The sequence below is a fragment of the Perna viridis genome, chromosome 5 (genome assembly GCF_037379345.1).
Source record: "Perna viridis isolate PV_CMFRI_1.1 ecotype Kerala chromosome 5, ASM3737934v1, whole genome shotgun sequence".
In the NCBI taxonomy this organism is placed as follows: domain Eukaryota; kingdom Metazoa; phylum Mollusca; class Bivalvia; order Mytilida; family Mytilidae; genus Perna; species Perna viridis.
In genome coordinates, this window is record NC_142449.1 from 40288554 (window position 1) to 40313098 (window position 24545).

The window sequence follows — 24545 nt, forward strand, 5'->3', positions numbered from 1 at the left end:
CCACTGATAGATCTCATTATGCTTAACACATTTCCATGGACAGATTTTTGCTAAACCTAACAGTTTTGGAGATTTATGCAAAAAACTTCTGTTTGACCCTTATGTACGTTTTTATAAACAGTGGTCATGTTTTTCGAAGGATGGAAAATCCCAACATGTGTTCTATGTGGGACACCCTATGAAACATTCATACCAAGTTTCGTTAAATTGGCCCAGTTTTTTCACTGGAGAAGAGTTTTGAAAAATTGTTAATAATGATGAAAGACTCTTCAGTTGTACAAAATATGTAGCTATAAGCTGTATAACTTTTATCACTTATTTTGAAAAAAATGTAATTTTATCCTAATTTTCTTTCAGATGTTTAGGTACTTACTAAGTTGAGAGACACCTTTAGTCTTGAATGAAGCAATTTAGATAAATGCCTTTAGTAGGTTTATTGTGCCCATGTTCACATGGTAGTTACACCCATGGGATGTTAACTAGAAATTATCTGTTCCAGACTTAATTCATATAATTAATCAATCAACAACATTTTGAAGCATTTCATTAAGCCTTTGCAATTTCCTAATTTTAGAAAAAGGATGAATAGGTATCCTGGGTATTCTTCTTTTTTTGAAATTATGAAAATAAACAAGCATGAATGATACAGGTAAATGTCAAAATTTTTGAGGGAGAGAACTCTAGCTGTCCTACAGGCATATAACTGTTTCCAAGCATCAAATATAACTGAATAAAAGAGTAATCAAGGGAACCAAGTTTCTAGAGGAATTCAGAAGAATGTAATCCAGGGACAAATTTAAGACCAGACATGGAAAGCACAAACAACAAAGAACATAACATAACCCACCAAAATAATACATACAACAAAACAAAAGTAAATGTCAAAATGAGCAACTCAGACTCCACTAAAAACTGGGAGCATGGAACAGCTGCACTGGTAGGGTAAGTGTCCTCTGCTTTTCTAAATCACCTGCCGAGTTGCTCACAACAAGTCAAGTCCAGGGTAGACAAAAGAGGAAAAACATCAGATTGAGTAGTTGGAGCATAAATTTTAGTGTCATCCACGAAGATTTTAACAATACTTTCTACAGTGTCTGGTAAATCATTTATATGAATGATAAAACTAAGTTGGCCAAGGACACTTCCCTCAGGAAATCCATTTAAAAATCTCTCCATTCAGATTTAGTCCCTTTAACAGTTTCTTGATGTCTACGATAACTTCAGATAAGTAAAAAAAATTGTCATTAATTCTTAAATAGATCATTGAGTACCATATAAATTCAATTTCTTAAATAAACACTTATGAGGCGTGCTTTCAAATGCTTTTGTAAAGTCAAGACATAGGGTATCCCAATTTCCTCTATTTTTCGATGAAATTTGACCAGTCCTCTATTACATCCAGCAATTGTAAAATACATGATCTACCAAAACTAAATCCATGTTGTGAATCTGATATTAAACTGTTTGTAGAAAGATGATTAATGATATATTTCTGTATTATCTTTTCTTACTTGTAAGAATTGAGGTCAAACTAACTGGTCTATAATTTCCAGCTTACTGCCTTTGTTTTTGAAAAAAGGAGTGGACAATGATATTGCATTTTCTCACTTCCTTATCCCTAAACAACTCAAGGGTGCTCTCAACCCTTTTCTCAAAGTAAATCTAAATCCTTAAACTTATTGTCACATTCCTCAAACTTTTGTCTGTGTTTCTCAACATATAAGCCTTATTCATTTAATTTGAAGCTGTACACAGCCATCACAGTTGAAGGGTAGATTACATATAGGTATATTTTCTTATTTATTAGATCGTTAATTTGCACTAAACATGATTACAATCTACTGGCATAACTAATATTGCCAAATGTTACAGTTCCTACTTCTTTGGTTTTTCTTGGACATTTCATAGTAGTGGGAACAAGTTTTATTTTTAACGGTATGCACACCCTCGAGGAAAAGTAATTTTTCTCATCATGTTGCAAATATTCTTTACTGAAAAGATATGTCAATTATTTTGGTATTATTTAGTTTATTATTTTAAGCTGGAAATTTTGGGTGGGTCACCATAATCATTTTATGCAAGATTAATGTGGATTTAAAAATATATTTTCAGAGCTCCAAAACTTCCCTGCTACTTCTTTAACTGTGAAAAATCATAAGGTGGAAATCAAAGCCAAGACCTTTTGTTTTATGGTCAGCACCGACTGAGGGTTGTGATTCATTCCTAGGTCAGCACTCTAACCGACTGAGGGTTGTGGTTCATTCCTAGGTCAGCACTCTAACCGACTGAGGGTTGTGGTTCATTCCTAGGACAGCTGATTAAGGATGGCTAAATACCTTGCCAATTTCACTACATTACTGGTTGTATAGATCAGGATATGAAAAATATTTTTATAGTAACAAATACCTGTGATTTACCTTATACTTTTTTTTTGGAATAATCTATTTCAAGATAGCACAGTTGGTACATATGTTTTAGGTCCTAAATCCTAAATTTCCTATTATATTATGGCACCTTAAGGTATAATTTCATAAAGATCTATTCAATTGTTATACTGAAGTTATTGAGTGGAAATGGAAGTGTCTACGGATGATGATGCTGACGACAACAACAGTGCCATACCATTATTCGACCACATTTTCTTTTTGGTTGTATAAAAACAATTCTTCTGCAGCCTTTACTTGATCTAAACTATATATATTATGATTGTGGTTATAGTGAAATATGGAATATTCAAGAAAATATCAACTTTAACTTTTTAAAGATGAATATTAAACAGTGTCTCCAAGACCAGTTTATCCAAAGATGGTTCACTGATATGAACAATTCATCTAGGGGGGAATATTACTCTAATTTTAAACACGAATTTCAATCGGAACTTTATCTTTTAAAACTAAAATCGGGGCAACGGGTACATATTTATAAATTAAGGGTTTGTAATATTAAATTTCCTATCGAAACTGGGAGATGGCGGAATATACCAAGGGACGAAAGATTGTGTACAGTATGTGGATCTGGTCTTGGGGACGAATATCATTATTTATTTGAATGCAATAACAATATAGTTTTAGATATCAGAAGAAAATTTATTCCAAGTTATTATATTAGGTATCCTAATAGAGAAAACATGTATGGTATGTTAAAATTTTGTAATTTGAAAGAATTGCTAAATTTATCAATTTTCATTAAAAAAAAAGTGTTAAATTGATTCATCATTTGTATGTTGATGTAATGATTCATTGTTTTGTCATTGTACATGTATGTGATTGATATTGTGTAATATTTATATGTATATTTATATGCATTTACTCCTGTTGCACAGTAATCTGCGGCTGAGTTTTCTTAATAATAAATAAACAATATACAAACTCCACACTTTACATGGTTAAATTAAAATAAATAACATGCTCACTACAGCTCACACATTGAAATCTACAATTGACCATCTCTAGTGGAGAAATATATGTTTTTTACACCCCTCGTTCTTGATGGAGAATCTATATTTTATTCTCCCCTATAGATCATGACTTTGTCAGAAAATAATGTGAAAAAACAGCTACTAAAATTTAGAACATATCCTGTCCATGGCGCCCGGGATCTCCCCTAAATTGCTCTATTTTGCTAAGCCTGCTACAAAAAATGTATTATCAAAACCCTTACTGATTCAATAAATCTATCTCTTAGCTATGTTTATAAAAAGTTTTGGTACACAAATTGCAGACCATGCAGTTGAACTGTACATTGATGTACATCTTTTTTTCAGATTATATACTTTGTATCAGGATACTTGAAGAGGAATCAAATTGCAGATGAATACTGCTGAACAATTGATGCAGTGTAACATGACATTGAAAATGGAGTCCTTTTTTTTAAAGGTAGGCTTACAAGGATTTTAATTGTTCTTTTAAATTGTTGGGTACAATCCCAACTAAAGGGGACATTTGAAATATGAATGTAGTGTTTTCACCAATACATTCCTGTTTTGACTTCCTTGTGTTAGAATTTGTTATTCTTTATTCTTTTTTTTAAGACTGATTTGAAAAAAAAATGCAAAATGAAGTACTACAATACTGTGCTATTTTCCATTCCTGTTACTATGTTTACTGTGTAGGATTTAGTAGGATATCATCATATTGATGTACTTTCACATAAATGAAATTTTCTTTGATCAATTGATGGAAGTTTGATTGAATAAAATTTTTAAAAATAGTTGTTTTAAGCATTACTAGAAGTAAAGTATGTGTACAATATATAATTAAACTGGTCAAAACCCAACCACTTTTGAACTTATAAATTGGTTCTGTTTAGACTATTGTTCTGTTAACCAAGATTCATATTGATATTACAGGACTTTAAAAAGTGTCTTGTTTAGACAGGTTTTTGAATTATTAAGGCTTTGGTTTCACTGTTTGATTAAAATCAAAACCAAACTATTAAAAACGTAGCTAGTTTGATGGATTATGTATATAATATTTAATATAATATTTATTTTTAGATAGTAACAATTTTTTCTGGGCAGTTATAATCGACAATTATCATGATAAGATTATTACAGTCCTAAGAGAAAGGTATTACCAGTAGACCTTTTGTATAACATATTCAATAAAATCCTGAACATTTTCAAATTCATCATTGACATACTTCAGCCTTATAATAAAAAAAATAGGTCATTTTCATAAATTCCTTCACCTGCGACCAATTATGTTGTTTATTTTTTCAAGGAATAAAATATTGAAAGTATCTGAATTCTATTAGTTGTATAAGATTGGAACAGTCAAATGGGAACAAGTTGGAGCAAAGAGAAAGTGGTAGGTGTAGGTGTAGTTGCTGTGATTGGAAGTGCTTTGTACTTACGGAATCAAAAAAAAGGTAACTGACATTGATGTTTGCTCAAAAACATGGACGCATTTTAATTAAACTCAGGAATACTATGAACATATTCATTCATATTTTGTAGATATGAAAAAAAGACAATTATATTTTTATAATGTAAAAAGCTAATTTAGGGGGCACTATTTTTCATACTTATGCATCCATAGGAAAAGTTAGTACACTGCAAAAAATTATATGATTTTGGTAACTTTAATAGCTTACATGTATTCACCTTTGTTTTGATGATCAGCTGCTCATGCTGTAAGATTCTGTATGCCCACATCTTTGATTCTTATCGGAAAAGTAGTGACTATCAATTTAAGTCTTTGGAATTACTAAGCATGGGAGTGAACCCTCAACTTTCCACACTTGAGATGTTACCAAAAAACAACCCAGACAGGGTACATCTGTTAAATGATACATTGTATAATGAAAAAGTATGGGAAATTTTCTCACAAAAATGTTTATGCTATTCTATGTATAACTTATTCAAAATTATCTCATAATATACAGAATTCAAAGGGAAACTCACATTTCATGGATTGTTTAATTTATCTTTTGAAAGGTTTTGTAACTATGCAGACTTTTTGTTTCAAGCTAGAATTCTTACAATTAGGCCTCTTGAACAGGGTTTTGTTGCTACAAGATTGAAGTCATCACTACAAAAGTCTTATGGTCATCATCATGAACTCGTGGATCGTTACGGTGTATCCATCTGCGCCATGAAAACTGATTTGTACAAAATAATATGATGGCTAGGATAGAATCGATGATTTTTAAAAAAATTTCGAATATTTGATTTTCATTCGATTTTCAGTTTTCAAAAGTACCGAAATGGGGAGTCGGTATTTTGGGTATCCCAAGCCTGAGCTCAACTTCCCCAAGCTGAAAATTATTATTGCTGATATCTTCTTTAAATGAAGTGAATTTCTTAGTTTTTAAAGAAAATTTCTTTGAGTACAATATAAATGTATTGAAATATTCAATTTAATGAGAAGTAAATTTTGCTTTCAAGTATTGAAGAAAATGTGTTTCAAAATGGGTATTTTAAGTATCCCGTCTCGGGAAAGGGAGGTAACACGATCTAAAAACTACCTAAATTAAGGAGTGCAATTTCTGATGATAAACAAATAATTTTTTTTAGTTTTAGAGTTGCGAATTTACTTTTGTTGCTTTGTATGTATTATTTTGGTTATTTTATGTTCTTTGTTGTGTGTCTGTTTTCCATGTCTGGTCTTTGTCCTTGGATTACATTCTTTTGATTTCTGCTGGAATCTTGGTTTCCTTGATTACTCTTTGAAAACATCTATGCTACATAGGGTTAAATAATTGAATTGGAGATGTATATCCTTCTGCCTGATATTTAGGCAGAACTGTATCACGTGTATTGTAACTTATCACAGGAATTCCAGCTTTACTGCAAATGATGTTTACATTTGACAGTACCATTGATGTACTTATAGCATATTCTGTCCTCATTAAAAGAATCGTAATTTTTTTTTAGGTACAAACAATGGAAAAGGAAGTGAAGATGGAAGTTCAAAGGACGATATACAACAAAAAAATATAATAAGGCCAGGTATGCATACAGTCATTATACAATAATTGTTTTTATCTCAGACTTTGTAAAAATCTAGGATTGATGGCGCATGTTTAAAAAACCATTTCTTCACCTGCATAGCTTTCATTTCTGCTCAGAACAGTTTGCAGGATGGGGCAGAGCAAACTGCAATTTTCTTAACACATTTCAAGTGACTAATATTTTGTAATCAACCCTAAAATAAATTGCAGTTGCTATGGAATTGTTGACAATTGTAGAACAATAACTTAAGCATAAGTGAATGGAGGGTTAGGATTGATTTTGAGGAATATTACTGAAATAGTTTAGAGTTTATGGGCCCAAAATGTAAAAAATCAAACATTTTTCTGGTTCTGAAAGATAACTTTGATAACAACAGAAGGAAGTTGGATTGATTTGGGGTAATTGACCCCTACAGGAATCAAAGGTCATAAAGCATGTTAGGATTGGTCCTAGGGATAAGGGACAAAAACAAGCATTTTGTGAAATGCTGCATAAAAGGCTTATATCTAGGCCAGTTTCAATTGGATTCCAAATTCAAAGTCTTAGATCATTGTAGGTCTTCCTTATGCTGAATTGAACCATTGTATGAGATTTTTATTTGACTGCAAATAAAGGTATCATTCTGTCTTCATTGTTGTCTACTGTAGACATTTGAAGTCAACACAAAATATTTTTTAGAATGCATAGAGTTTGTTATCTTTTGCAGGATCTTGCTATAAGTAAGGACCATTATGCTTATTTCTTTTTTATATGAATGCAAACAAATTGCTATGATGTTGTTGTTGGTGTTACTGTGGTTGTTGTCAGCATTGCTGTTGTAATTGGCGTTAATTTTTGTTTTCTGTGCAATAACTTAAGTTGAAGTCAACCAAATGTCATGATAGTTTGATATATTGTTACTTGCTGCTTGAGAAAGCTTGCTATATAAAAAAAGGTCAGTGGCCCCTACTGTTCTACTAAAAGGGGCAAAAAGAGGTAAAATTGGTGTTGATTTATGATTGATGAAGGTTTACTTTTCATTCAATTTTGAAATTTTTTTTATTAGTTTATTCAGAATAATTAACATATTTTAAAATGCATTTAGCATTGTCAGTCTATGGGGGCCAAAAAAACTTTATTTCTTGTGTGACTTTGAAACTCCTCATGAAAATCACCTCCTGCATTTTTCAAACCGATTTCTGATATTTCTTACGGTTTTTGAGTTATAAGGGGCCAAAGGGGGCAGCACCCAAAAAAATTGTCTCTTTTATTTTTTGGGCTTATTTTTAATTTTTATTTTTATACGACAGTCTAATACTGGACATATTATGATATACCATTGTCAGTCAGTCGTCCACACTCAGACAATAACTCTAAAACGCTTTCACCTACTTTAATGAAACTTCGGTGAATTGTTCATATCTATTGACGTAAGCTCCCTTTCGATTTCTATAAATTTTCGATTTTTCATTTCTGTGTTAAGAAATTTTTTCCTTAAAAAAAGGGGGGATTTTCAAGTTTTCAGGCAGTAACTCAAAAACTTTCACCAACTTTAATGAAACTTTGTTGAATTGTACATATCTATTGATGTAAGCTCCCTTTTGATTTTTATAAATTGCCGATTTTTTCGTTTCCCTGTTATAATTTTTTTTACTTAAAAAAAGGGGGATTTTCAGATTTTCAGACAATAACTCAAAAACACTTTCACTAACTTTTATGAAAGTTAGATGTGCATTGTTCATATCTATTGATGTAAGCTCCCTTTTGATTTTTATAAATTGCGGATTTTTTCGTTTCTGTGTTATGAATTTTTATACTTAAAAAAAGGGGGATTTTCAAGTTTTGGCACAATTACTCAAGAACACTTTCAATAACTTTAATGAAATTTTGGTGAATGGTTCATATCTATTGAAATAAGCTCCCTTCCGATTTGTATAAATGTCAAATTTTACGTTTCCATGTTATGAAGTTTTACTCTTTAAAATAAACCTGAAATGGCCAAGGAAATTTTATTCCTTGAGAAATTGTTTATTGTAAATAGACCATTTGTTATGGTGATCAACTAATAAATATAAAAGGTACTTGGTAACCTTGTCAGAAAAGTGTGTTTTTAACAAGATAGAAATGTGTGGGTGAAAAATCAAGACAACAAACTTGAGGTAGCCTTGATTGTGCCAAATTTTTTTGTGCATTTTTTATTTACTTTTTTTTTTGTGGGGGGGAGGGTATTTGACAGGGTTTACAGTATTTCTAGTTGATCATATAAATTCATTAAAAGCATAAGGACAAGTTAAAAGGGCAACAGGTGTATCATGCACTTAAAGCATTGCTCTTTATTATTAGATTCCTAATGAAAATCCCTGCCTGTATTTCAATAAGAGTTCAGACATCTTTTAAGGTTTTCAAGTTACATGTATAAGGGGCAAAAGGGGCCAGGCCCAAAAAATCGTCTCTTTAATTTTCAGTGTGATTTTGAATTTTTTTTTAATGGATATCCCTGCCTAAATATAAGAACTTTAGAAAGAATGTTTAGCAAATTTACTGTTTTTGAGATAATGAGGTACAAAGTGATCTTTTAATGCACCCTGAAGCAGAACTTTGTACTTAAGTTGAGTTGTTGTTGTCTATAATGAACTATAAGTCCCAATGTTTGGTGTGTCAAAAACTAATGTTGTGTCTACTCTTGCACAAAGTGAACAGAATTCAACTAGCTTTGGCCATATCATGCTGTGTTGGATGAAGTTTTTATTTGGGAATATGATATCATTTTGTTAGTTGTATGGATTATCTGTTTTTAGCTCACAAGGACAAAAGGTCCAAGTAAGCTTATCGCATCACTTTGTGTCTGTCGTCCATCATCTGTTAATTGTTAACATGGAAACCCCTCAACCAATTTGTCAGAAGAGCTTCTACAAAATATATAATTTTGGTTCCATTTGATCTAACAAGATGGCTGCCAGAGGCTATCATAGCTTCTGATGGTCCAATTATCAGAGATCAACTTCTCTCAAATCACAGGTGCCAGTGTTTTGAAACTTGATAGGTTTAATGATCTCAATGTCTTCTTCAATCTTGTTATTAGCTTACCTGGCAGAAGGACCATGTGAGCTATTGCCATCACTCATTGTTTGTCATGTTTAACATGTTTTCCAAACTTCCCTTCCGGACCAATTAGAACTTAACTTGGTATGAATGTTCCTTAATATATTCTGCCTAGAACTAATATGGAGATTTTTGATTTATCAAAAAACATGACTGCCTTAACAAAAAATAGAAAATAGGGGTCAGACAAAAGTTTTTTCACATATGCATGTATCTCCAAATCCATTAAGATTAGCAGAATTCTGACATGTGAGTAAATCTATGGTTAATATTTTCTGTAAATTTGTTTAGCTATGTTAGAGTTATTGCCCTTTTCGATGTTTTTTTCACTATTTTTAATAGTACTTTAAAAAAAAAATTCTCCTCTTCTACTACTGGACCAGTTAGAACTATGAATGTTCCTTAGGGTAGTCTTCATAGAACTGATGTTAAGATTTTTAATATGTCATAAAACATTGCAGCCATTACTAAAAATAGAACATAGGGGTCAGTCAGAAGTGTTTTGCTTATATTTTCCAAACCATTTAGTTTAGTCTAAGGATGAGGATACATAAGGTCTCAGTATTGCATTAAAAGTTCCATAGACTTCTATAGTGAAGTGCATATTTTTAGGATTTTTTTTTAAAATATGTAAATTGATTCAATAAAACTTTCACTTATGTAGCATTTCTAAGGACATGTCAAAAAATAATTTCCTTAAAAAAAGTAGGGTTAGTCCACAAAGATTGGACAGAAAAGTAGTCTTGAACTATAAATAGCCATTTTCTCTACTTTTACTATCGTTTTGCACTCGTCAAACCAACCTTTCAGTGGAACATTTTTATGTTAAAATGTTAAATTTTCTTAACAAAAAGTTTGTCATCTTATAGTGCTATGTTTGCTATATTTTATAAGTCATTGTTCATATCTTTTGACAAAACATTAGTTTGAAAAAAGGCAAAAAGCAATCGCACTATGTCTTAAAACCTTGCCTTGACCACTCGCAAGTGTTACAGTTACGTGGCTTAGGTGACTAAGTGAGTGGCTGCCGCCGCTCAAATTTCTCACATATTTTGGCCTATATCTATGCTTTTACCAAGCCAATGGTCACCAGAAATGACACTATTAATGAGAGGGAAAATATATACACGTGATAAAATGTGGATACCAATGGATTATGACCATAATGGGCTACTGATTGGCCAGTTTTCTTAGATCAACTCCTGTGAAACCAGAGGTGTCCATGTTTCGAATATTAATTAGGTTAAACAGCTTTTCAATACCCTTGACAAACAGTCTACATGGCTCAGGTGGCTCAGTGGGTGGCTGTGGTCACTCAAAAGTTATTATTATCACTATCATTACCTATATCTCTGTCCCTACTTGGCTCAGGTGGTTCAGTGGATCACAGGAAAAATGTAATTATATGGAACTCTTTAAACCTTTAGTTTAAATGATCAACAGAGTGTACAATCATACACACTGTGCTACAACCCATCAAACATGCCATGCTACTAATTATTAACATTGAAGTCTACAGAGACAAAACAGAGGTGAAAGTAAATTTGTTTATTTATCAATATTTTATTAATTTTTCAAAAAATCATATCGGTCATGCATTTTTTACTTATTTTAACCTTTAGTTTTAATTTTGCATTTGTAAACTCTTCAATCATTCTGCCAAAAAAATTGTGTATCATGAAATTTCAGTGAAAACGTATACATTTTTCATTATAACTAAAAAAGGTATATGAAAGATTTTGCGTTTCAAGATACAGTAGACGTACTTTAAAGTGCTGTACTAAATACTAAAGCCCATAGTAAATATTTTGTGGAATTTATTTTGATGACTATCAAGACAGATCACTGAAATATGCCATGTTGTCACGCTGGGAAAATTAACCACTTTACAGTATATGTTTAAAGGAGTAATCAAAGGAACAAAGATTCTAGCGAAAATCAAAAGAATGTACAAAATGTAATCCAGGGACAAAGACCAGACTTGGAAAACACATACAGCGTAAAACATAAAATAACCAAAATAATACGAACAAAGTAGCAAAAGTAAATGAGCAACTTGGACTCCACATAAAACTGGGAGCATTTAAAGTAATTAAGTTCTTAAATCAAACTTGAGACTATATTATTGTGATTTCAGAACAGACAGGGTATCTGGGGAAAGAAGAGGAAAATTTCCTGCGCTTTTACCTTTTATGTCAGAAGATTGCACCAAAGTCTGTTCGACATTATTTCTGTAGACTAGTTCCAGAACCAACTCTAGGCAATCATCTAAACAATTACAAAAGGATTCTAGACCCAAAGGGTAAACATCCTGCAAGATGTACATCGGAACAATGGAATATTCTCTTCCCAGGTAAAGGTTTTAGAAAGGTCAGATTTTACATACACCTTTAAATGAATAATAATGTAAATTAACTGAATTGTTTCTGGAATCATTATGAAGTTTTTGTATAATTTGATCACTGTTTGACAGAACATTACAACAACATACATGTTGAATATTTTGCGGTACTATGTATTAAAAATTACTGGAAAAGAAAAATTAGCAGCACTTTTCACTTATCATTTGTTTCGGGGTATTCAGACATGTTTTAGTTTACCTTGTTATTTTAATATTGTATTGCAAAGCCCTTTGTGTAACATTGTTTAAGATTCAGCGCTATAGAAAAATTGTAATAATATTAATAATAATAATAATTATACATGTAGTGATTATAAAAGTCAAAGACAGAATTATTTAAGGTTACACACATAAAAAAGGGTTTGTTAATTTTAAGTGCTAAAAGCTTGGCAATCTAATGAAATTGAAACTGAAAATTCATGGAAAAGCTTTCAGATTATTATTATCTTCAGTATGATTGATTGTATTGTCTTAGATTTTTGTTTAGTGCAACACATACTGTAAAAGTACTTTAATTCATGGATATCAATTTTCATGGATTAGGGAAGATACACAAGTTCATGGATTCTTGAATTCTTGGTTCTGAAGGTTTCAGTAAACACATCTGTGGGAATTTATTTTTTGTTGGGAAATTTTTTGGTCTAGTTCACCCACGAAAACCACAAAAAATTGATACCCCATGAACAATAGTATTTCCACAGTAATATCTGGTATTTTTTCTTCATACTTTACAGATGGCAGGTGCATCTGTGCCCATCTTCATTCTATAGGCACATCTCAAATAAGTTGCTTATTTGTTGTTTTTTTCTCTTGGTTAAGTCACCTTTCATAGCAGTATCTTAAACAGCTGCAATAAAATTTGTGGTTGTATATCTCTTACATGTATATATCAGTACAGTACTGGTGGTATTGCTGTGACACCTCAGATGTCCTCTGATAAGGCCATTTTTAGTGCATTTTGACCCTTTCTTGGTATGCTTTCAGGATTGGGTTTCTAGCTTCTGTGGTCCCTCTTGAACAAAATTCAGTAAGATGAGTATTCTGCTGCTTGTCCCAATCTTTGTACTGATCTTCTCCACCCAGTCACTCCTAGTGCAGAAAACATTTGCAATAATGGCTGCAGGAAATCCTCTCCTACAAATCTCCACTGGGAAGTTCCATGTTTGCCAATCTTTGTCTCTACACTTTGCAGAAATTTATCATACTTAAACTTTACCATATAGATCTTTATAAATGGTACCATGAAGTGCCATTCCACAAAAGGAAGGCTGGAATTGATTTTGGGGGTTGTGACTTGAAATGTTTATAAATGCAGAGCCAAAGTCAATCATTTTCCTGATGTCCAGACAATAACTTTAGTAAATATGAATGAATCACTTTGAATTGTTTCATAAGATGTCACACCACCAATGGAACGCTGGGATTTATTTTAGGGGTTATGGGGCCAAAAAAGGGACCAGAAAGAAACATTTTCATTTTTAGTGGCCCCGTGCAGGTCCGGGTGTCAAAAGAATAGGCCTGCAGCAGCACTAAGCTTGTTTGTAAAAGGCAAATAAATAGTGCTCAGAATCCTAGCTCATCATGCTGAACACTTATACCCAGTCAGAATTTAGCTAAACCTAACGGTTTTGGAGATTTATGCAAAAAACGTCTGTCTGACCCCTATGTTTTATTTTTAGTGGCGGTGGCCATGTTTTTCGATCGATCAAAAATCTCCACATCATTTCTGTGCAGGATACCTCAAGGAACCTCTATACCAAGTTTGGTTCCAATTGGTCGAGTAGTGTCAGAGAAGAGTTTTGAAAAATTGTTAACGATGACTGCATAGAACTGATGTAGGGATCGAACAAAGGGGTCAGACAGCAGTTTTTTGCAAATAACTAATAAACTCAAAAATGGATGAATTTAGCCAAATTTTGATGTAGAGTAATATTGTTCATCATCAGTAGAAAATTTTCAAAATGATTTGTTGCCTGCTGTAGGATTTAGGACCCCTGAAAAAGATTTTTTTGTTGTTTTATTGTGTACAACTCTCTGAAACCAATTGTAACAAAATTTAATGAAAGTTGGCATAATTTTTTTAGGGTTTCCTCCATAAACTGATCATTGAAAGAGTTATCAAGGGAATCAAGGTTATAGCAGTTATCAAAAGAATGCAATCCAGGGACAAAGACCAGACATGAAAACAGACATACACAACAAAGAACATAAAGTAACTAAATTTCTCATCAGTGAAAAAAAAACATGGCTGTTTAGAACAGAGGGGTCAAAATGCTTTTTTTGCTTTCTTTCCCTCAATTATAGAAGAATAATTAAAACAATAACTACCCATAAGATAAGCATGATATTCTGAGTTGACAGGGAGTATAAAATGTTTTTTGAAGCAGCCATTTTACAACCATTTTCACCAGTTGCTCAGATTCCATCTTTTGGAAACTAGGTGTTTTAAGTTGAATGGTGATGATGAAAGATTGTTCTTGGTGGCCATTTTTCCGCTAATTTTTATTATTGCTTTGATTTCAATGATAGTTGGTTATATAGTAAACATAGTCTCCTGATATGAATGGTGATGATGAAAATGTTCAAAAGCCATGGTTTAACTTCATTATATTCTTTTTCAGTAAATCTATACTGGGCTAATGCCCCCTCAAACCTGGTGGAATAACAGAGCATTGGGGGACCCCTGCCCAAATTTTTTCTTGAGGCTCTAAAAACATTTGGAAAGTATGTCCATTATTTTACAATGCTTTTAAACTTACAGCATTCATCAATAAATGCTCTTTTTTTTTAGCAGTTTTTTGTCAAACATTGTAACAAAGCATGATACCTTTACTTACTTGATAGGGTATGAGTTGTCAGGTGAGCGATTCAGGCTCTTTTAGAGCCTCTTTTTTTTGGTTTTTTTTTCAGTTTTCAGCCAATATCTTGAAAACTATAATAGATAGAAAAGAAACTTTCAATTATTGAAATTATCTTTATGATAGTCCTTCCAAAGTCTTCTTGAGTCAAAATTGTTGGACAACTCCTTGTTAAATTTATTGCCCTTGAAAGACAAACTTTAACCAGGTGAGCGATTCGGGCCCCCGGGAGCCTCTTGTTATATGACTGCAAAAAAATTTGCGGTCATAGATTAGTATGAAGCTGTGGTCATTGTTGTGGTAGTGTTGTCTACAGACATTGTTTTCATACCATAATGTGGGTATTGGTTGATCTTTTTAAAATATTATACTATTATATATAATATTATAAGATTGCAAACCAGGAAAGGAAATAGTGGTATTGATTTTGGGGGTTATAGCCCCAATAGTTTTAAAGTTAGGGGCCAAAAATAACTCTGCCTAAACCACTGGACAGATTTCATTCAAATATTGTAGAATTATTAGTCACCATCTGTATATGATGATTTTAGTTCTTCAAATTTTACAGGAGTTATGGGACTTTTGTATATCAACTGTTTTTGCGGTGGCAGGGATTTGCTTGTTTATTTTTCACCTCAAATATTCATAAGGTGGAGAATTGAGCTCCAGATAAGGTATTTAGGTCCTGTAGGTGGAGAATTGAGCTCCAGATAAGGTATTTAGGTCCTGTAGGTGGAGAATTGAGCTCCAGGTATTTAGGTCCTGTAGGTGGAGAATTGAGCTCCAGATAAGGTATTTAGGTCCTGTAGGTGGAGAATTGAGCTCCAGATAAGGTATTTAGGTCCTGTAGGTGGAGAATGGAGCTCCAGGTATTTAGGTCCTGTAGGTGGAGAATTGAGCTCCAGATAAGGTATTTAGGTCCTGTAGGTGGAGAATTGAGCTCCAGATAAGGTATTTAGGTCCTGTAGGTGGAGAATGGAGCTCCAGGTATTTAGGTCCTGTAGGTGGAGAATTGAGCTCCAGATAAGGTATTTAGGTCCTGTAGGTGGAGAATTGAGCTCCAGATAAGGTATTTAGGTCCTGTAGGTGGAGAATGGAGCTCCAGGTATTTAGGTCCTGTAGGTGGAGAATTGAGCTCCAGATAAGGTATTTAGGTCCTGTAGGTGGAGAATTGAGCTCCAGGTATTTAGGTCCTGTTGGTGGAGAATTGAGCTCCAGGTATTTAGGTCCTGTAGGGACTTTCAATTAATAAACACCAACCCTTAAACTATTGCTGTCTTATTTCAGCTGCAAACCAAGTCCAGTTGAGCAAATTTGACTTCAGTTTGTTGTACAAGCTGTTCAGAAATACTGTATCTGGTAAAGAACCTACCCAAGGCTGGGGAAAGAAACCTTCGCCAAATGATATTAGGGAGGAGGATGATATAGAAAGAGTACGGGAATACAGAAATTATGTCGCACATAACACAGAACTAGAGATATCAGATACAGAATTTGGAAGTCTGTGGATTGATTTAAATACGGTAATTTTTTTATTTATCTTTTGATAAATATATTATGTTTAAATGTTCAAGGTCTGTCATGAAGTACTTCAAAAACATTTAGAGTTTTTTCTAGAATTTTCGTCAAAATAAAAAGAAAGAAAGATACTCTCTTAAGTTAAATGCCCTTACTTTGCATCCTTTGTCGTCATTCCTCACCATTTACTTCTCCCTTGAATTCACTGATTATTTATGTGTTTTTTATACCCATTAGCTTGCTCTTTACAGTATTATCAGATCCCCACATCCCTGTTTCCTGTATGTACACCTGTCCATATGTTAACAATTTTTGTAGTATTCTCAAAAGCAAATGGTAGTGTTGAGCTATTTTGTATATGTATTGTAATTTCAAAAATAGTGAACCATTTGAACATTGATCAAAGTATTCAAAATCAACTCTGTACATTGAGAAATAATAACAAACTTCTGTTTTTTAATAAAATCTATAAGGTTAACAAAAAACCATCTTATGTTGATACATTGATACATTATACAAATCAGACAGATCTATAATTTGCAAATACCGAATTAGTACCCACACTCTTTCAATAGAGAGAGGAAGATACAAAAACATTCCAGCTAATGAACTTGTTTGCAAATTATGTCAATTAAATAAAATTGAAGATGAAACCCATTTCTTCATACACTGTCCCGCCTACATTAACTATAGAAATTAAACTAAATTAAAATTAAACTAAAATTAAAAAATGAATAAACCACTTCAACTCACTAACAGAAAACAACACAAGTTTGATTTTTAACTCTTACTCACTCCCAATACTCAAGGTAACAATTGGTTATATCAACAACTGCCAATCTTTCATTCAAAGTATAACATTATAATTTTCTGGTTGGTCACTGTCGTCCACAACATTATACATGTAAATGATAGCAATGCTTTGTTTATACAAATGTATGTGCATTATGTTATTATGTTATTATTGTGTCATGATCATTTAATGAAAACGTGTTTGAACAATAAATAATTTGAATTTGAATTTGTATGAATTAACACTTAAAGATCATTTGGATACATGTGCTTATTGGTTTTGGTATAATTGGGTAATTTTCTATGCAATATCACATTTTATGAAATAAAACAAGAACAAAATGTATGTATAATTATATTTTGGGCTCAAGTCAATTGATTCTGCAGTATTCTCCATTAAATAAAAATTGACTGTCCTTACAGGGGTAGTTCCAAAATTTCAGGTAAGGGGGTGTAAATAAAAATAAATGCAAAGTGAGGCATGAAAAGTTTTGGAGGTAGAAATTGTGAAAAAATGATATTTCATACAAAGATGTTTTTTCTCCTAATTATAGGGGGATGATGTATGTATGACATACCTGTCCTTGAACTCATTTGCCATGAAAGGCAATAAATGCACCTTTTTTACAGTTTTTATCAAATATCTTGAAAACCATGATGAATAGAAAAAAAAACTTTGGTTGAACAATTGGTGAATTGATGTTGACAAAAGGGCATACGAAAGTCTCCATTGGGTCCAAGTTGTAGGATGAATCTTTGTTAGAGTTATTGCCCTTGAAACTGTGTTTTTTTTTTTGTAGTTTTTAGCATATTCCCTGAAAACTGTAATCAGAACTTTTCAGTTGATCCATATTATAAGATCTGCAAAAGTCTTTATTGAGTAAAAGTTGTAGGACAACTCCTTGTTAGAGTAACTGCACTTGAAAGGCCAAAAATGAACCAGCTGAGCAATTAAGGCTCCTGTGAACGTCTAGTATATGACATGTTTTTTATGTTCCCAAAACAATGTGATTGTTTATACTGTTTTTTTTTTATATTATTATTTTAATTCTCTTTGTTTTGTTTGTACTATATTTGTCTTCATGTAAAGGAACCTTTTTTTTTTATTGATTGTTTCAGAGGTATCGGACTTTTATTTTTTGCACCATTAATACATTATGTTAACTTGAATATCCTGCTAACCTCTAATACACACTCTGATTCTGTATGACTATGTGTATTCATAGGTTATTTGTCGACTCGATAGATCTCTAAAGGATGATGTGCAGCTTTTGTTAAATCAGAAACTTAGTCAGGATGACAAAAATATTATGATCAATGAAATCAAATTAATGAAATTAGAAGTTGATGCTTTAAGGCAGGATGTAGAAGCTCAAAACCAAGATATTCAGACAATAAAAAAACAAGTTGATGACCAGGACACCCGACTTGTTGCAGTTGAAAATAGTATTTCTAAAAATGGAGGTATTTGTATATATTATTCTGAATGATTATAAGCTGTAATTAAATGGATGTCTGTGGAAGACCCCGGCAGTGTCTGGCCCAGGCAGTGTCTGGCCCAGGCAGTGTCTGGCCCCAGCAGTGTCTGGTCCCGGCAGTGTCTGGCCCATGGCAAATTAGTGCTTATGGAAGACATCCAATTAAGATTACATTATTGTTTGTAATTTACTGCATTGGTGAGAATTAACCAATTACATAGAAAGCACTGCAATTTGTGGTTTAAGGGAAATAACTCTTTGACTTGGGTATAATTTAGTTGATTTGTCTGGAAACATGGAACATATATTAGTCATCCACTTATCCAAATTATATGTTCTCTCTGATGTAACAATGCATAAAAACAAAAGAATAGGTGGGACAAAATGTTTTTTGTGCCACACGTATCAAACAATCTGCCTGGTTTCTACAAAGACAGTCTCTTATTACACCAACATTATGTGATGCTTTTTTTATACAACTGAAAAAAAAATTCTTTCATATAATGGTATCATCCTGTTGTCATTGTTGGCATCCATTTACTTTTGTTGACTTACCACAACTTGAATAAAAACTTGCCTACTTAAAGTTTAACAATTCTTTTCTAGGGACATGGGGTTGGGGGGAGGGGGGGGCTATAGTTTTGGGAGTTTTTGCCTAACTCCTTTTGAAGTAAGTGGGAAAATGGGTGATATCCTAAGAATTAATAAAAAAAAATTGATGAGGCTAGTCATGCCCCATCTAACTATTTCAAAAGTTGAAGTGATGAAGAATTTAACCACTGGAACAACCCATGTGCATTGTCTATGAGTTGCATTCTGGGTAATCTTACACATTCTCCACATGCAACACATTTACATGAAATCTGTGTAAAATAACTAGGTACAACAATGATTTCTACTATTAAAATTCTTGATTTAACACTATAAAAAGTGAGAATCCTCTCAGATGTCATTATTGGTGTACATGCATATGAAAGAACAATTTCAGTTTATTATTTAATTTTGATAGGAGGTATGATAAAATAGTAATTTTTATTCTTTATCTTTGTTTAAGATGAAAACTTTACAACCACAGATGATGATGATTTGGGTATGTACTGGCCTTTTTTTATTGATTTCATAGGTAGCCTGGATTTTATTAACTTGTCCTACCTTGAATTAGAAGTGAAATATCTAAAGATAGCTTCTTTTTATATCCTACCACTATACGAATGGGGACACAGAAATACCTGTGTCCATCCGTCAGTCCATTCAAACAATGACACAACTGCTTGAAAACTGCTTGACAGATTTTGTTCAAATTTTGTAGGATTGTTAATTACCACTTGTAGTTGATCATATTTAGCAGCCATTATACAAACTTTACTGGGAATTTTGCACTTCACTTTTTTTTCCGGCAACGAGGGACATATGGCTTTGAGTTGCTTGTTAAAAATGACAAATGTCATTTATAATTCAAGAATTTTCCTTGTCATTAGCGTTTGTTACTTCTTAAATTCAAGTTATTAATGTTTTGAGTTAAACCCTGTCCATTTTTTCAAAAATATTCTCCTGAAAATCATTATCAGGAAACTAATTATTATACCTCTTCTTGAAAGTGGTTCAGTATTTAGTAACTAGCATTTCATTCTATCATGTCAACCATCCAACCATTGTATCTTATACTCCTCCTAAACTGTGTGGTGCATTTTTATGAAACTTTCAGCCAATGAGTAATAGTTACTGGTTAATGTGTCAGAGCCACTAGTACAATAAATAGATATAAGGAATTAGTCAAAGTTTTCTTATTTGAAAATATCATAAAATGATAGCTGTTATTTATGTACTTATATGTTAATTTCAGAAACTGATCATGCAGAAGTTTCAGGTAAGCTATTTGTTCAAATAAAAGGCTAAATGTTAGAAAAGTGAGTAGAATTACAAAAAAACACTCATGTAACGACTTTTAAAAATGAATTTTCATTGGTTTAAGATTTTCAAAAGCTTACTAAGACATCCTGCGATATTATGGTGTGTTTTATTCTTTAATTGGGGACCTACAAAGGGGGGGAAGTATTTTATATTTTTTGTTTTGAGCAAAGTTTTTAAGTCCTACCATATTATGCTAAAAAATCAAACCAATGATATTTGTAGTTGAAGTGAAGGATATGGTGTTTCTGTTCAAAAGTAAACTAATTTTAAAATGTTTATGACTTAGTCTTTTTCTTTACATACTTTTTTATGATTAACCACTTTCACTACAAGTTCAAAGTTTTGTGTGGTCATTCCAAAATTTTCCAATTAAGAAAGGATGAAAAAGGCCAACCTTATTACTGCAAACTTCATTTAATTTTTATGATTTAAAGAATAGAGAGATGGAGAAGTAATTTCTGTTAGCAGTTTTTTTCTTATTCAGAGAGATTTTTTTTTTTTTTAAAAAAAAGCATGAATATTCCTTCAAATATCCTGTACATAACCTACTTTTGGATTTTAGATCTGTGAAAAAACATCCCCCGCTGCTTAAAACAGAACATAGGGATCAGACAGCAATTTTTCTGAATATCTCAAAAACCATTACATCTTTTTTGAAAGAATTTTACTACACATACTATAAAGGAAAGCTTAAATTGATTTTTTGGTTCATGGTCCAATTCACTTAAAACTAGAGGCCAAAAATAAACATTTTCTTTTAAATAAGTATTAATTGCCTATTTCTTACTAATATCAAAGTTTAGTTTAAAATCTTGACCTTGTTAAATTTTTTGAATTGTTTTTTTTTTCTTTTTATTCTAATACTGATCTACATTAAGATCCAAAGAGTTCAAAATTAAACTTCTGGGAGATTCTCTACAGTTAACTATGTATTTACATTTTAGTTTTTGGTTTGTTTTCATATTCTAACTTTTCAATTTTCTGAATCAACCATTTATTTATTTTGAATTTCTGTTTTAGGGCTCCCTTTTAAGTCACTAATATTGTTGCACTCATAATTTCAGTACTTTACATTCACACAGGCTTTGCATAATCATATATTACTACACAACCTTGTCCCGTACTACCATACATTGTGTACTTAGTTACTGCCCTAGATTAATCCTACATGGAGGAATGACCCGGCCAGGGAAAGTTATATTTTTATATAGCCTAGCTGGCCGAGTGGTCTAGGGTGCTGGACTTTGTGCAGGCAGTGTTGCCATAGATGTCACAGCGGTACAAGTTTGAGTCCCATGGAGGGAACGACCAAAAATTTGCATTGCAAATTTGGCAGTTTTAACATCGTTGGGAATTTTTCAGACCTTTCTATACGTTTACATATCTTCCCTGTATCAATTCAATCCGATGGAGCAGTGTAGTGAATAGAGTCGTCACATTCTGAGATGTTTATATATATATTGTGGCCCTGATGATATTTATTCGTTTAATCTGGTTCCCTGGTCAATATCATGAGCGACCCAAAATCACTCAAATTCAAGGGAAACTTGAATGAAAACATTATCCGCACTTCCTGGTAACCAGTTGTTTTGATTGAGAAACATTCAGGTCATCATAGTTACGAAAAAGTTATCACATCAAGGGAATCAAGATTCTAGCGGAAGTCACCCGATTTTAGAGCATATCACATTCATGCCATTTCAGATATTGAATGTAAGCAGTAATCTATGCAAATTTTTGGTCATTCCCTCCAAGAGACTCAAACTCGCACCGCTATGATATCTATGGCAACACCGCCTGCACAAAGTCCAGCACCCTAGACCATTCGGCTAGGCTATATAAAAATATAGCTTTTGCAGGCTGAGTCATTCCTCCATATAGGATTAATCTAGGGCAGTAACTTAGTACACAATGTATGGTAGTACGGGACAGTTCATTTAGGTGTTATTATGTAGGATAGAGGATCAAATTAATAATGCATGTCACAACAAATCAATATTATGCAAACGTCTCAGAATGTGATGACTTTATTTGCTACACTGCTTTATATATATCTTTATTCTTTTAAACTACATATAAATAATGGTATAGAGATACATAAATACAGTAAATAATATAAATATAGTGTACAAAAGTAAGACAGAGTTTGTACAAGTATTTAAATCAGTTGCATAGAATATTAGGTGATTAGCAACCGTGAAGACGTCTGTGATTGAATAGGTTGATATCTTGGTCATAAATTTAATTATGAAAAGATGAAATTCTAGAGACATTTTACAATGAAGTCGATTCTAACCATATGTATGTATATAAATGTATATTTTGGTATTTGATATAAGTAGGCTACTGGTATTTTGAAATATTGTACTTCATTTAAAAAAATTAATTAAAATGACCAAGATATAACAAAGCCTTACATTTTACCTTAATTCTTAGCCTCATCTATAAATCATATTAATCTCATCTGGCGGAAATCTTGTCCTATGAAACAACTGGATGGATTTAAACAAAATTAAGCCTAAATGTTATTTAGGACATCTTTCACAATTTGTGCGTGGGGATTTATGGTCTTGGATAAAACATAGCCGCTCTTACTAAAACAGACTTTGGGGTCAAATTACAAAATTTTGCTTGTATTACTCGAGAGGAGTTGGGTTCATTTAAAATCTGCCATGGAGTAAAATTGTTCAGCTTGATTTGACTGACCCATGCCAAAATTTACAGAAAGATCAAATGGAAGATTTTTGGAAATAACTTGTACACAAATGGGTTGAGCTAAATCTGACTGGGTAAAATTGATCAGCATGGTGAGACCAACCTATGCCAAAATTTTCATAAAAATCTGTCAACCAATGTTGGAGCTATTGCCCTTGAAGTGTCAGAAAATGACTTTGAGAAATTTGTTTTATTATATGATAACTAAGACGCTCTCTGTTGAATAAATGATTCTTGTGACAATAATACAGTAAGGTCAAGAATCCAGTTTTAGAAAGCTAAAAAGACTGTTATTGACCAAGTGAGCAATTCAGGCTCTCTAGAGCCTGTAGTTATTAGCTCACCTGGCCATGTTGGAGTTATTGCCCTTTTGACCTTTTTTTTTTTTTGCTATTTTTAATATTATTTTTTTCAAAAATTTCTCTTCTGAAACAACTTGACCACATTGTACCAAACTTGGTATGAATGTTTATTTGGGTATTCTGCATGGAAAGGTCATGACAATTTTTGATCTTTCGAAAAACATCACTGTTACTAAAAAAAAAAAGAACATAGGGGTCTTACATACATATATCTCCTAAACACTAAAGTTTTGCACAATTCTGACAAGGGTTAAAGTGTTGAGCATGATGAGATCTATCCATTTTTCATTCAATCAAATTTTCATTTTATTTGTTTAAGCCTTGTTGAAGTTATTGCCCTTTTTCGGTGTTTTTGGGCTGTTTTTAATGTTATTACTTTGAAAAATCTTCTCCTCTAAAACTACTTGACCAATTTGAACCAAACTTAGAAGGAATGTTCCTTAGGGTATTCTGCATAGAACAATTGTGAAGATTGTTTATCTGTTGAGAAAAATGGCAGCCTTTTAATACTAAAAATAGTACATAGGGATCAGGCAGAAGTTTTTCGCACATATCTCTGAAGTCATTATTATGTTTACCCAAATTCTTTCAATTGTCTAAATCATCCTTATTACATGTATAAGGCCTACAAAAGTTTGCATTGAATCAAATTTTTTGGAAGAATCTTTATTAGAGTTATTGTCCTTGAAAGGTGAAAAGTAATGTTTTTTTTTTTTTAGTTTTCAGCCAATATCTTGAAAATTATGATAGAAAGAAACTTTCAATTGCTGAAATGATCCTTATGATTAGTCCAGCAAAAGTCTGCAGGGATCAAAGTTTTTGGACGACTCCTTGTAAGAGTAGTTCTCCTTGAAAGGTGAACAATTATGCTATTAGCAGTTTTCAGCCAATATCTTGAAAAATATGACAGATAAAAAGAAACTTTCAATTGATGAAAGGATCCTTATGATATGTCCTACCAATGTCTTCTGAGTC

General features: G+C 32.4%; 1 protein-coding gene across 5 annotated transcripts in view; it reads left to right on the forward strand.

Moving 5' to 3' along the window:
• The window catches only part of LOC148617484 (uncharacterized), a 40422-nt gene that overhangs the window by 8103 nt on the left and 7774 nt on the right, over positions 1–24545 (forward strand). Inside the window, exons 2-11 of one of the 5 annotated variants that reach the window (XM_088585196.1) lie at positions 2113–2192; positions 2228–3134; positions 3764–3875; positions 4722–4869; positions 6377–6451; positions 11673–11888; positions 16082–16317; positions 18331–18568; positions 19637–19672; positions 20426–20449. In XM_088585196.1, coding sequence (XP_088441322.1) covers positions 4779–4869; positions 6377–6451; positions 11673–11888; positions 16082–16317; positions 18331–18568; positions 19637–19672; positions 20426–20449 — 916 coding nt within the window. In that variant the 5' untranslated portion in view covers positions 2113–2192; positions 2228–3134; positions 3764–3875; positions 4722–4778. Of the gene's footprint in view, positions 1–2112; positions 3135–3763; positions 3876–4721; positions 4870–6376; positions 6452–11672; positions 11889–16081; positions 16318–18330; positions 18569–19636; positions 19673–20425; positions 20450–24545 lie in introns of all 5 variants that reach the window. The other 4 variants (XR_015922514.1, XM_088585195.1, XM_088585198.1 and 1 more) reach the window with 4 other exon arrangements.